This window comes from Lepisma saccharinum, chromosome 4, assembly GCF_977018435.1.
Source record: "Lepisma saccharinum chromosome 4, izLepSacc3.1, whole genome shotgun sequence".
NCBI lineage: Eukaryota > Metazoa > Arthropoda > Insecta > Zygentoma > Lepismatidae > Lepisma > Lepisma saccharinum.
In genome coordinates, this window is record NC_139232.1 from 99,188,840 (window position 1) to 99,202,547 (window position 13,708).

At 40.4% G+C, this 13,708-nt stretch overlaps 2 protein-coding genes across 2 annotated transcripts in view; both read left to right on the plus strand.

Annotated features, from left to right (window-relative positions):
- The window catches only part of LOC145986659 (uncharacterized), a 507,557-nt gene that overhangs the window by 10,263 nt on the left and 483,586 nt on the right, over positions 1-13,708 (plus strand). The window lies entirely within an intron of this gene.
- LOC145987029 (uncharacterized) lies at positions 8,763-9,386 on the plus strand. The gene has a single exon (XM_083121490.1). It carries the CDS (start codon positions 8,763-8,765, stop codon positions 9,384-9,386), a length of 624 nt encoding a protein of 207 aa, XP_082977616.1.

Genomic DNA, 13,708 nt, shown 5'->3' on the forward strand with positions numbered 1-13,708 from the left:
TAAACAATTAAAACATTGAGATTAAAATTTCTAACCTCTAAAACATAATTGTTTCAAATGTGTTTGTGCAAAGGCAACAGACAAATATTATTTAAAATAATTGATGTGGCTGTGCTGTGGATTCGCTAAATCGTAGATTTCAAACAAAGGTTTTGGAACTTATTTCACAATTTGAAGCTTTTGCTATCGGTCAAATTGGTGCTGATTGAATTCTGCAGTTCTATGGAACAGACTTTGATATAAAGACAAGCTAACATTGCACAGGGACATGTTTCTAGATGTGTGCAGAACGAACAAAGAAAAAGTGGCCAACTTGTCAGACATTACAAATATTTTAAGTAGAGAAAACAGTGGTCCCATGCGTGAAATGCTCACAGAATTTGTGAAGTTTGTACGGGTGATTTTAACTATACCTGTTACTTCTTGTACCTCTGAGCGGTCATTTTAAGAACTTAGACGATTGAAAACGTTTTTGCGGTCAACAATGACCCAAAAGAGATTGAATGATTTGGCAATTTTGCATGTTCATAAAGAAATTACTAAACATATTGACATTGCCAAAATTGCAAACAAATTCATAAGTGGAAATGACGTAAGAAGGAATGTGTTTTATTTTGAAAGTTAACATGTCATGATTATTATTATTATTATTATTTGGTACATAAAGTTAGTCATTTTGTAGTTTCTGTTCACAACAAAATCCTTGCATAGTTCTTTCTGCAATATAATTAAAATTATTTGCATTTATGAAGATTTTTTCATTTTAATTTGTACGAATGTGGTATTTTATTTTAGTAACGTGTTGATAATATCATTGCCTCTTGCAATCATTGTGCATGTAAGTTGTTTAAAGAATACAATACTTAATAATTACAGATCTAACCGCCATTGATATGCATGCACCCACAGAAATTTTGGAAAGTCGGCGCCCTTGACTATATATATATATATTAATTATACAGCCTACCAATAACGGAACTTCTCTTGACGTAGAGCTTTGACGTAGAGCTTTGCCTACCGTTGATAACTTGAGGAAGAAGCGGCGTGACCTTGAAAGACGTAAAACCATCTTGCCTTTGCTGACGAATGTGGATTGAGCAATCGGACATGTCAATTACACATCGATACTGTTTGTATTTCGGGATTTGCGGAACAGTCTTTTATGTGAGTTGGAGGTACTTGATTATTTCCCTGAAACAATAGTTCTGGGATGCCTCCCTCACCCAATGAAGATACTGACGTAACTTTAGAAACATGCATCTCTACGTGACGTCATCAATGGTGTCCGTTAACAGGGACCTACCTGTATATCTTTCACCTTACAGGAAACCGTGGGAAGAAACCTGGCACCTGTGATACAAAAGAATAGTATTGGAACGTATTACTGCGAATGCCGCTAAATGAAAAAGAAGTCCATTAGTTTATATCAAAGCATAATTTTTCCCCTCCTAACGGAAATATATGATGGCACCATGTGAAAGGGGGCAAAAGGTATTGAAATGGATAAAAGTGTAAAATCATGGTGAATAAGTGGCATTCATTTGTTGACGAGATACAATTGGCTTGAACAACTCACATCCTGTATCTCCCTTTAGATGCTCGCAGATGTGGCTAATCATGCCAGTTTTTCGTTCTCTCTCCATCTAAAAAAAAAAAGAAGGAAAGAAGAATCTGCTTGAGTGTACTACATACCGGAAACGAAACAAAGCAAAACTGGATTGCAGCGGTTGTGTATATATTTGATTCCCAACGTTCTATGCATGCAACCACTTAGCTTTTGACATGCTGATAGCAACGACAGCCAAATCGCTGTGTATGAATTGCAACCTAACACCGAGTATGATGCAATTTTTTTTAAAAAAAATATAATTTTGTAAATTGTTTTGTAAAATGGTATGTTCAAGTTTACATAATGGGTTCTTCAATGCTTGAATACAAGCCGGACACACACACACACACACACACACACACACACACACACACACACACACACACACACAGAGAGAGTGAGAGAGAGAATAAGCATGTGATGAACAGTGTATATTCTGCCGGCATTACTTATTTCCGAGTTATGTTCTTTTTGCTGTTTCCACAATTATGTCAACTTAAAATGCCATCCAGATACATTCCTGACATATGTGACAGACACTGGAATGAATGTCTTGAAGTTGGCAACAGCATGATCGAATGCTGGCGGAAAATTGAGTATATACGTAGCTAGCTTTTTGGTTTAACCTTTACTCCCCCGATGATACCATATGGTATCATGGTGCTGATTACGAAATGAATGTGCTTTTTGGACGTTCATACTCTTATGTTTGGGTGGAAACTCTGGAGCAAACCTGGGAAATTCACATTGATGACCAACGTCCCCCCACCCTTCACAACATATCCATGCCACATTTCCGAACAGAGTTTCACGTTTTGGCTCATTATTCAACTTGTATGGCATCCAGGAACATTAAACATGTTTCATTCTCTTTGGAAACGTCCATTCTTTGAAAATAATAGTAGGGTTTGCGCCTTCTCACCAAAATAGCGGGAGAAAATGGGACAAACTCCAGATTTTTGTTTTGTTTCCCATTGAAATTCGGGGGTCGCGTCTCCCAAACCCCCTTCCTCGGTTCGCTGTTCTGAATTGTACACGCTTGCATGCTCTGATGTTTTAGCTGCAAAACAAAACTTATCCGAAGTAGATTGCTCCTATAGTGCCCGAGTTATAACAATTTTCCTCCAAAAATACAAATTGCCTATTATTTTTCGTAAAAAAAATATTCACATTTTGGCTTATTATTCAACTTGTATGGCACCCAAGAACATGAAACATGTTTCATTCTCTTGAGAAATGTCCATTCTTTGAAAAGAATACTAAAGTTTGCGCATTCTCCCCAAACTAGCAGGAGAAGAGGTGCAAACGCCAGATTTTTGTTGTTTTTTTTCCCATTGAAATTCGGGGGTCGCGCCTCCCAAACCCCCTTCCTCGGTCCGGCGTTCTGAATTGTACACGGTTGCATGCGCTGATGTTTTAGCTGCAAAACAAAAGTTATCCGAAGTAGATTGCTCCTATAGTGCCCGAGTTATAACAGTTTTCCTCCAAAGAGTGTTCGAATTTAAAATTCCGGGAGTCTAAAGGTTTTAAAGAGTAGCAAAGCAAATGTCTTTCATGACAGAAGAATCGGGCAGATGCGGCTTCATTTCACAGGTGAGTTCCGAGCCAATTAAGCTGTTGGTCTCGCATTTGGGTGGCCCGGCTATAAATTACTCACACACCTGCCATTAGCGTGTTTTTCGTGAGTGCTCATGCCCGCTCCCCGGGTCAAATCGAGGAGCTGGAGTTTGCCCCGATCACGCTGTATCACTCCAGCATTTGGATTTTCAGACTGCATTAGTAGAGACAATGAAGTGGATCAGTGCACATCCTTTGAATCAGATAAGATTACCATTCATGGAGATAGTGTCGGAGTGTTGCAATATCATTTATTACACGTTTCGTTATTAGCAAAGAATATCAGCATCAGATGTGGAGATGGTGACAGTTGTTTAGCGTCCGAAAAACGAAATTTGTGAATTCTAATCATACTGATGCAGGAAACGAGGTGGTTCAATCGGTAAGGCGACTGACTGCCACGGGGGAGTTCCCGAGTTAGATTTCCGGCGTGGGTGACCTAAGGCCGGATTTTTCCTCACTTGAAACGGTTCTGGGGCCCACCCAGTTTTTTTAAAAAAAAGGTTTTTGGGGGAGTAGAGAGGGCCGGAGCGTAGTGTGGCTCACAGAACCTCCAAAACTGGCCTAGATCGAGAATGCGTAGGTCCCTATCTCCATGTGCCTCCATGGCATGGTGCAATGTGCACGGGAAGTACAATTTTTTCACCTTTTTAAATGTATTATTTTTATTATTATTTTCTCCATACTATTGGTACTCTCAAGGAAAAACAATGGACTTCTGTATCCTTACAACGAACATAGTTTTATTGCCAATAGAATAGGTACCGCACTTTGTTTTGTACTCTTTGATTTATCATTCATCCTCACTGTTACAGTTAGTGCTGATGAGTTTAAAAAACAAACTAAATTATAAAAATTAGTATACTATACATACAACAGTGGCGTACTCTTGAGTTCAAGACGTGGGCTGTGACCATACTGTTGTGCTATAGTATAGTGAGATAGCCCAGTTCGTGGACTTTCTTTACTTGCCAGGATTTGGAAATAAAAATGAATTCTACTGTTCTCTTAAACCAGATTTTTGACGGGAGATATTTCGTATACATGTGTGTATGTATCTTACAGTTTGGGTGAAAATAAATGCATGTTGAGTTCTCTTAAATAGAAACTTGGCTTTAGTGCCACAGATTAAATGTGTGCTCTGTGAATTTGTTTCATAATAACCTGGAGAAGTGAGGGAATTTGTTGTACCGATATTACTAAAAACCCTATGAAGCTCCGGATTGCCAAATGTATTTCGTGGGATCCTCGCATCGAGTCTTACCATTACAGTTTTCTGACTTTCTGGACTAGAGGAGGCCGCCATTTCTTTCAAATGGCTCCCAATTGTTCTCACAGTGTTGGACCAACATTTTTTTAAAAGCTTCACCGTAAGAGGAGTCGAACCCTGCCACTACGCTTTAAAAAATGAAGATGAACTCGCAGAGCAACAAATTCGTTTTTTTTTTGTTTTTTTTTACCAATTAGCAAGGGCTGCTGGCATGGTTACACAGCAACCGCACGTATATGCAAAAACAAGATAGAACGAAGAGGGCAGAAACACACACACGCGGGTAACGAATAACCATAAACCACAAGGAAAAAGGATGGTGTTCAGCATTAATGAACACAATATATAATAACTGCAGGCTCACAATCCGGAAATGTCAACAACAGGGAAAAAAAATATCTTCCAGAAACTATTTATTTACCCGTGCTCGTTTGCTCGTGGAGAGGGGCGTGGGAGGGGGGGGGAGGGTTTCGAAAAACAGGTGAGCATCGTATGGTAATTCCTCTTGTTAGCATAACCGTTCCTGCTCCTGGCGGGCCATTTGGCTCCTGTTTATTTTACTTTGCTCCGATGAGACCCATTTTGAAAAACACCCTCCCGGCTGCTGACCTCATGTAGTTTTTTGAGCGAGGGGGAAACGTGTACGAGATGGCACGTGCATATTTATATGTGTGTATGTGCCCGAAAGGTATATTTGTTTTAAGTGCAGTATCTTTTCTCTTCTGTTTCTTTCTGGAATACATCATTGGTGATATGAAATGGAATTCCTGAGTCCTCGTTCAAAATTCTGGGCAAGGCATCAAGGGTTGTGTTTGCTTAACAGATCCATGTGAAAAATTCAATAAAGATATGAAGAGGAATGCAGCAATTAAAAACTTTCGTAAAATATTGGTATACCGTCCGACTGCGGAAGTTGAGACTCGCTCGAGAGGATGAGTCTACTCGAGATAGGGGAGGTAGGCAGGTTTCAGATTGAGTATTCCGTTTGTATACGTTCGGTTGTTTTGTTTCTCATCCCTTGCTTTCTTGTGTTTGTGCAGCTCGTAACTCCGCTATTAACGTATTTTGACGGTGACGTTACAACCTGTTTCTCTTATCCGTTCCACCCCTATTCTGCCACTGGACTCGTCCAGACAGCGCATGCGCAATTGCAATTGCGTTAGCCCCTGGACCTTGGGCTAACGTCAGAGCAGCTGTTTTCGAATGTTCCTGTCCTTTCAAAAAAAACACTACGATATTAAAAAAATCTGAAAACTTACATATGTTTAGAATTTCTTCTAGAGCTTTTACGTGAATCTTCGTGTTTGCCTTGCCTGTTGTCTAGATATTCTAATAAACTATTGATAATATCTAGACAACAGTTAAAACAAACCACACAAAGATTCACTTGAATGCTCTAGAAGGAATTTTTAGGATATGTAATTTTTCAAAGCATGTTTGAGCACCTCAGAATATTTGGACATATATATCAGCTGATCCGTTTGAGATGTCAGAAAAGTAAACCGCTGTGTACAATAGGCTAATGTACGTATCTCTGAGCAGTTTGTTGTAATATATGCAGAAAGGATGTAAGTTTTGAGTGGATACAGGTTTACAGACTTCAGCCGCGTGGCGCTAGCGTTCATGGTAGATAAAGATAGTGGTCACGCCACAACAGCGCACAATGTATCGTATGGGATGTGAAATTTTCGAGTGTTACATGCACACTAGTACAGCCACATAGCTGAAGTCTATAAACCTGCACTCACTCAAAACTTACATCCTTTCTGCATATATTACAACAAACTGCTCAGAGATACGTACGTTAACCTATTGTACACAACGGTTTACTTTTCTGACATCTCAAACGGATCACCCTGTATATTAAATTGCCAGCATAAGTCTGGAAATTTGTCTCCCAAAATAAGTGGAAACTCTGTTAATAGCTTGGTGTGTCACATGTTGAATTGTAGATCAGAAGAACGTATCACCTTACCCGAAAGGTGCTTCGTTCCCAAAGCAGCGATCGCGTTTGAAAATCACCCCCAATTCTAGGCAATTGCCGTCACTGTCAAGCTACCATATTTGGTTGAAAGGCCCTACTTAAGCGTTGTTTACCGGTCGGATTGAAACTTCATAGCGTGTTCAATTGTTTCTGTCGTGCATGTACCATATGGTTAACAGTGTCGTCATGACGCCCACATGGCCAGGTTGTGTAAGGCCACCGGGTCTTGGTGTGTTGACGGAGGACTTGTGTGTGAAAGGGGGGGGGGGACTTTTCCTGCTAAGATTTTTACATTGTTTGCATTGCGAAATTCCTCGGTAACAAGTCCGTTTTTCGCTGCATTAATCTCTCGTCGCTCCTCCTATCGTTGTTCGCCATCATCTGAGCTCGTGTCATCTTTTGCCTGGTAAACCAAACCTGCTCCACAGTCGCAGTGTTGCCATATTGCGGTGGCAAAAAAATCCCATCTGCAGGTGAGCATTATTTTCCACCCTTCATCGTAGCCTCCTCAATGGTCAAGCCGAAGGTTACGGTGGCGTATACTGAGTCCAAGATCTGGGCTATCTCACTATGTCACGTGGTTCTAGTCTATGAATAGAAATACATTTACCAACTCATAGGAAATCAGTTTGCCAACTCATAGGAAATCAGTTTGCCAACTCATAGGAAATCAGGTTGCCAACTCATAGGAAATCAGGTTGCCAACTCATAGGAAATCAGGTTGCCAACTCATAGGAAATCAGGTTGCCAACTCATAGGAAATCAGGTTGCCAACTCCAGAATCAGCATCATCATCTCACTGATATGAATATAATTATTTTCAAGTTCTGATCGATTTTTCTCCTGTATTTTATTCTCTAGACTTCAGGCTTCGCAGATAGGCTAGCTAGCCTAGAATATACGCTTCTGGTTACGGGTTCGAGCCCTGGCCTGGGTGTTCTTTTGCAAGTGTCTCTTTTATAGTTTCATCTAATCTCATTCATTGTCGCCGTTACCCAAAAGTGGCAGAAATGTGGCGCACAATAAAGGAACGTCCCTTTCTGCAGACACCCAAGTGCCACACCTCTCTTCCATGTACTACACCCTGGACTGTACTTTGCAGACTAGCGAGGTTGTGGCGTCTTGACTCACAGCCAGTACAATCATCTGTGGAGCTCTACACCTGGCACCCGGTAGAGGCACAAGTGGTTCGGATCCCACTTTAAACTGTAGGTCCAGTCCCGATTAGCCTTACTGTGCAAAAAGTGGACTTAAAACAACAACAACTCTAAACCTGGCACTCTTAAACTAACACTTCCTAACCTTTAATTCGGCCTAGTTCCAACAATGCACATGTGATTACTATAGATCCACCAAGCTTTCTGAAACCTCGGAAAATATGCGAACTAACCGGCCTCCCCCACCCCCTTCTCTCACCCCCGGTGTTTGCTCTGGCGCTGGTCGGGCAAGGACCTTCCCACTTCCGCCGACACAGTGTTGCTAATTTTACTCTCTTCAAGAATTCGAGGAGTGTTGTTGATGTGCGTAGACGTGTTTTTGAGTAAGTGTAAAATGTCTAAAGTTGTGCACAGCAGTGAGCGAAATTTGCTACTACGAATCATCGAGAAGTGTGAAGAAGAGAAAAGAGACGGGTGGAATTATCCTCGCGATCAACCCCTAAAGAGAGCAGTGTATCTAACGGGACGGTCGGAGTCATTGCTTAAAAAACTGAAAAGAGAGAAAAAAGATTTACAAACCCCTGACCAGAAATTGTCAACTCCTGGTAAACGGAGACGTGCTCGACAGAATAAGATTGTCATTGACGACATGGATAAGTGTATACTGCGAAGGAAAATCCATGAAATGTACGTAGTGAAAAGAGAAGTTCCTACAATATTGAAACTTTTAGCTATTGCTAAGGAAGAAATTAATTATCAGGGGGGGGGCGAGAAACATTAAGGAAAATTATGAAACAGATAGGCTTTAAATTTAAAAAATGTAGAAACTCTCGCTTAGCTCTGGTTGAAAGAAGCAACATTGTGGTTTGGAGAGCAAGATATCTTCGTGCGATCAACAGATTCCGCAACGAAGGGAGGCCTGTTGTTTACATTGATGAAACTTGGATTCATCCTAATTACAAAGTAAAAAAATGTTGGCAGAGTGAAGATGTGTCGGGTGTCTTCACAAACGACAGTCCGGGGCAGAGACTTATCATAAGTCACGCCGGGGGTTCCATGGGGTTTGTTCCAAACGCACTTAATATATTTCAGGCCAAAACAACTTCTGGCGATTACCATAACGAAATGAATTCCGAGAACTTCGAGAAGTGGTTGGAACAGAAACTTATTCCGAATCTTCCACCTAGATCTGTCATTGTTATGGATAATGCCTCCTACCACTCAATTCAAACCAATAAAGCCCCGAACACAAAAAGTAAGAAACTAGAGATTCAAGAATGGCTATTAAAAAATAACATCACTTTCGATAGCGACCAAACAAAGCCAGAATTGTTGCTGAAAGTAAAAAATAATCTTCCCGATCCGGTATATCGAGCTGACACAATTTTGAAAACCCACGGCCACCACGTCCTTCGACTTCCACCATATCACTGCGACTTGAACCCGATCGAGTACATATGGAGCACCATAAAGCGAAGAGTTGCCTCACGAAACGTAACTTCAAATTTGAGAGAAATAAGGGCTCTTACCGAAAGTGCAATTGACAGTGTCACAGTGCAGGAATGGGAATGTATGTGCCAACATGCCATCCGTTTGGAAAAAGAATACCAGAAGAATGATGGAATTCTCGAAGATGAAGTTCAAACTTTGATTATAAACCTGGAATCGGGTTCCGAAAGTAGCGATGTAAATAGCGACAGTGACAGCGAAAGTTCGAATTCGGACCTCTCCGGCATAGACACCTTATAATCTGCCTCCAGGCCAACCGGAGGCAAGAACCCAAAAGTAAGTTGCTTTTTTTACATAATTTTTTTTATAGTTTACATAATTTAGAATATTAATGGTATGTGTTTAAATTGTTTATATACTTCTGCGTGACAGCTGGCGTTTTTAACTTTAGTGTCCCCCTCCCTCCTCTCTCTTATGCTATGTTATTTGAATTACCACATCTAGAAACGAAACTTAATATTCGGCCTGCATGTTTGTTTACTTGCAAACCTTTCACGGCACACGCCCACTTCTAGATTTGGCAACACAGGGGGAAAACACGTGTTTCTGCCATCCCTTCCCTTGCCCCAGAGTTTCCGAGCTCCCCTCCTAAACATTCGACACTAGCGCCACTTGTTTCTGGCCAGGGTTTCAAATAAGTTGGTAGATCTATAGGTTAGGTGGGCCAGGTTTAGAGCTCTTAGTGATTTAGTTTTAGTGACAGCAGCTAGATGTGCCCCGCACCTGACCTGGTATCGCTCATCTCGAATGGTCGAGGTCAAAGCAAACTATTGTAGGTGGCAGCACCCCTGTTGTGTCCCCACGCTTTTGATGGGCAATTGTTCTCCCGTTTTAAATACATGGGGAATTTGATGCTGAACGTGCTGCTATTACATTAAATTGCAAGTTCAATTTCATCTTAACCTCAGAAATTATGTCGGAACATGATAGATGAATAATCAGTGCTGTCAAACTATGGAAACTTAAAATTTCCACAGCACCTGTTTACCTCACTTGCAATTTTCACAATGTAAGTGCTTTTTCCTTGTGAATCTGGTAAAAGAATAATCCATAATAATTCCACGCGACTGTGCTTTTATTTTTCGTAGTTGTTATTAATAACTGACTCATTTGTTTACGTGATATCATACTTTTCCTCATGGCTAGTAAATCCGGTTCTCTGTTGTATACATACACATTTATCAAGAAGAATAGTTATTACAAAGAAGAAATATTCTGTTTCATATCTTGCAAGTCTACCGCTTTCTTATTTACAGGAATTATAATTTTAAAATTGTTGTAACCAAAGAAAAAAGGACGAAAATACTAGGGGAAATAGTCTGCTTAATACAAATAAAACATATCTTAATATTAAATTAACGGATAGGGCATAATGTCATAGTGTATTATAATAAATATATAATGCGCTTACGCACTTAATACATTTTTCTTTATAGTTTGGAGAGTTTTTTCCGAACCGTGCTTCCCCCGTTGAATTACACATACTCGCAACAAAGAAAAAACATAAAGCGTAGTGTAAAAATGAAAATTTTTGTATTATCTACCCACGGCAGCAGGGACGACCAAAATTACGTCAAGTTTAGTGTTTGTTCATAAACATACTATATTTAGCCCGTCTGAGCTATCCTGCCGTTACGCTTTAATATATTAATTCTTAGATTCAGGAGAATGCAATTTTTGGTAACTTATGAATTGCTACATAATCGTAAAGGTTTGCTGAACACATTTTTGTTATCGATTTATACGAGAAATTCTTACCTTCGTTGAAAATAACGTTTGAATAGCCATTCAATCGCGCTTCAATGTAAAGCTTAGGACAACCAGATGACGATCGAAATTCTTTAGGGACACAACAGGGGCCTCTAGCGGAAAAGTTTAGCAATGAACAGCCTCATTATCGGGACTCGACTGTATAGTTCTACAAAAGTTTCCCCTTTTCGCGACACTGTATGGCAACACTGCCACATCGCCCCAGCACGTACTTGATATATGCTACCTGGATGCTTCTCCGCCCATACCCCCCCCCCCCCTCCTCCTCCTTCTTAACAGCAGCTGCGAACATAACCGGTCCGGATGCATCCTGGTGGCGTTGCCGAATTTTGTGGGTGATGCCGGTCGCTTGCCGGGTTCGAAACTGACAGGATGGCCCCAGGAGACGGCTGGTGGGTTCGTCTTGCTCGCCTCTGCAGCACATCTTGGCCCTCCCGAAGAATACGGTTCTCGTCTTTTCGCTGCCCCGATTGATGGAAAGCGGGACTAGGTTAGTGAAAGTGATTTTCACACACTCCCGCGCGGGGCAGATTCGATCTGTCAAGCCAGGCGCCACGGGAGTTGGAAGCGAGTGAGTGACGACCGTGACGTCGTTACGTAGTTGTTATTTTGTCACGTGACAATCCTAGAAGCACTGGCTGCAAGGTGGGTTATCCAAGGCCTGTTTTTACCATGTCCATCACGCTAAGACCATCAAACTGCTTGGCTTCTCCAGGTTGAAATGAAGCTTACATTAATTATAAACATTGAAATACTTCGACAACAACAGTAATAGAAATAATAATAATTACTACCTAATTAAATATATTTTATTAGAATTTAATTATTATTGTTGTTTATTATTATCATGCTATTCGATCCACAAGCCGAGTGAATATCCAGCACAACTATTTTACATTAATACTTTTACATTTCATAGTTACTATACTGAAATGCACAGTTATTGTATTTTATTATTAACTTTTGCAAGTGTCGTTCAAGAAAGGACTTCAGGAAGTTAGAAATAAACAACCAAAAGGCAAATGCGTTATAATATGATTATAAATAGTTCTAACTTTTAAATTTAGTCAACACATGTCCGTTAGACAATTATAATTTTCGAAACACGTAACATATTTGCATTTGATTTCATGAAGTGCCGACTGCAGAACCTACTCCCTCGTGTTTGTGTCCAATCTTTGAGCTTTACTGCCTAAATCCACTGATCTTTCAATATCGGGTCTGTCTGAAAACGATGCATAGATACCTGAGAACAATTGTTTGTTCCCTATCTCACGTTGAAACCAAAATCCACACAAATATTGTCGCCTTTTCCGAAGACACTGCCTTTACATCATTGCATTCAATGTTATTCTTTTGAAAGCCGGAAGTGCAGTCCCCGCCAGCGCCAAGGAAGCACAGAAATGTAAACATCCGGTGAATAGCGCCCATAGGGGATGGAATAAATTACGCTCATTACCCTTTACCAATATTTAATAGAATCCGCACAAGCGAGAGAGGGTGATCACGCACGAGCCAGCAAGATATCTAAACACTGATAGTGAGAAACCCGAAGTGTCACCACTGTACCTGTTTTCCTTTGTGGTTCCTCGGCTGAGACACGACGTGACACTGTATCGGTCCATCCAAGGTATCTTCAGTGGGTTCGCCCAAACCTTTTAGATGGACCAACTTAACACGGTCACTCGCAACATTCTTCGCGCTTTGCTTTCTCGATCAAGACACTCCCGGCGACCTCTCGTCACCCGAGGACTGCTGACGTTTTTGATTATACAGCATTTTATTCCGGCTCGTCACATGCCACCTCCCCCTGAAAAGAAATGGGGTTGACCAGGGGACAAGGTCATTTCTTTATTTACAAAAATAAAAATATGATTAAATATGTACAATAACCAGTCACTGAACAAATGATTGCACCGCGTATATAACACAATTCGTCGTAGGGCAGTAGGATCTTTTGACCAAGCTGTCTTCTTCAGGTATCTATAAATTTGCCTTTCGCACGGCGCGGTCCATGCAATATGAAATGTAATTTGTTACTGAAAATACGCTGAAATGTCTAGTTTGCACCCTATCTAGAAAAACAACCTTCCATTGCCTTAAGGATTTTTACCAACATTTAGCTTCTCTTTTTGATTCAGTAACGCCAGTCAAGAATGAAGGCACACTATTATCAAAATAGTCCTTATTATTAAACAGTATACATTGATGACAGCGGCAAAACCGTAGAATGCCTTATTGTTTTTAAAAACAGTTCGTTTGGGTTGACCTCCGTGGCGTAGTGGTTAGCACAGCGCGTGGATATTCTTTGTGAGTGTCCTTTCATCAATTTCATAATATCATCTCTCATCCTCGTCTTCGAGATTAGCCAAAAGTGGCACAAAAACCTTAAGTTGTATTGTAACGTTATTTTGATTAATTTATATCACTAAACATGTGTTGAAGTTTTAAATGTCTTTCCTCATTACCGGGACTGTTTTGTCAAGTATGATAGATGCAAGCTCATTTTAACATTTAAAGCTACTTTACAGGCAATTTGTTTTTTAAATCTCATTTTTAAACAATCTTCGTTACATTTTGTGAATTTTTACGTCATTAATTTCAGAGTTCTAATTATAAATATTTAAATTGAAACCGAGGGAGGGGCAGATGCCCCTGTTTGTCCTTGGCTTTGTTGTTATTAAGTCTTGATATCATTTCCGATACTCTACAATAGCAGCGGTAAAAAAGCGGATGTTTTGAGAAGATATCCTTTTTTCCGTCTCCCCTCACTTCCTTTAGGTTGTGTCTTG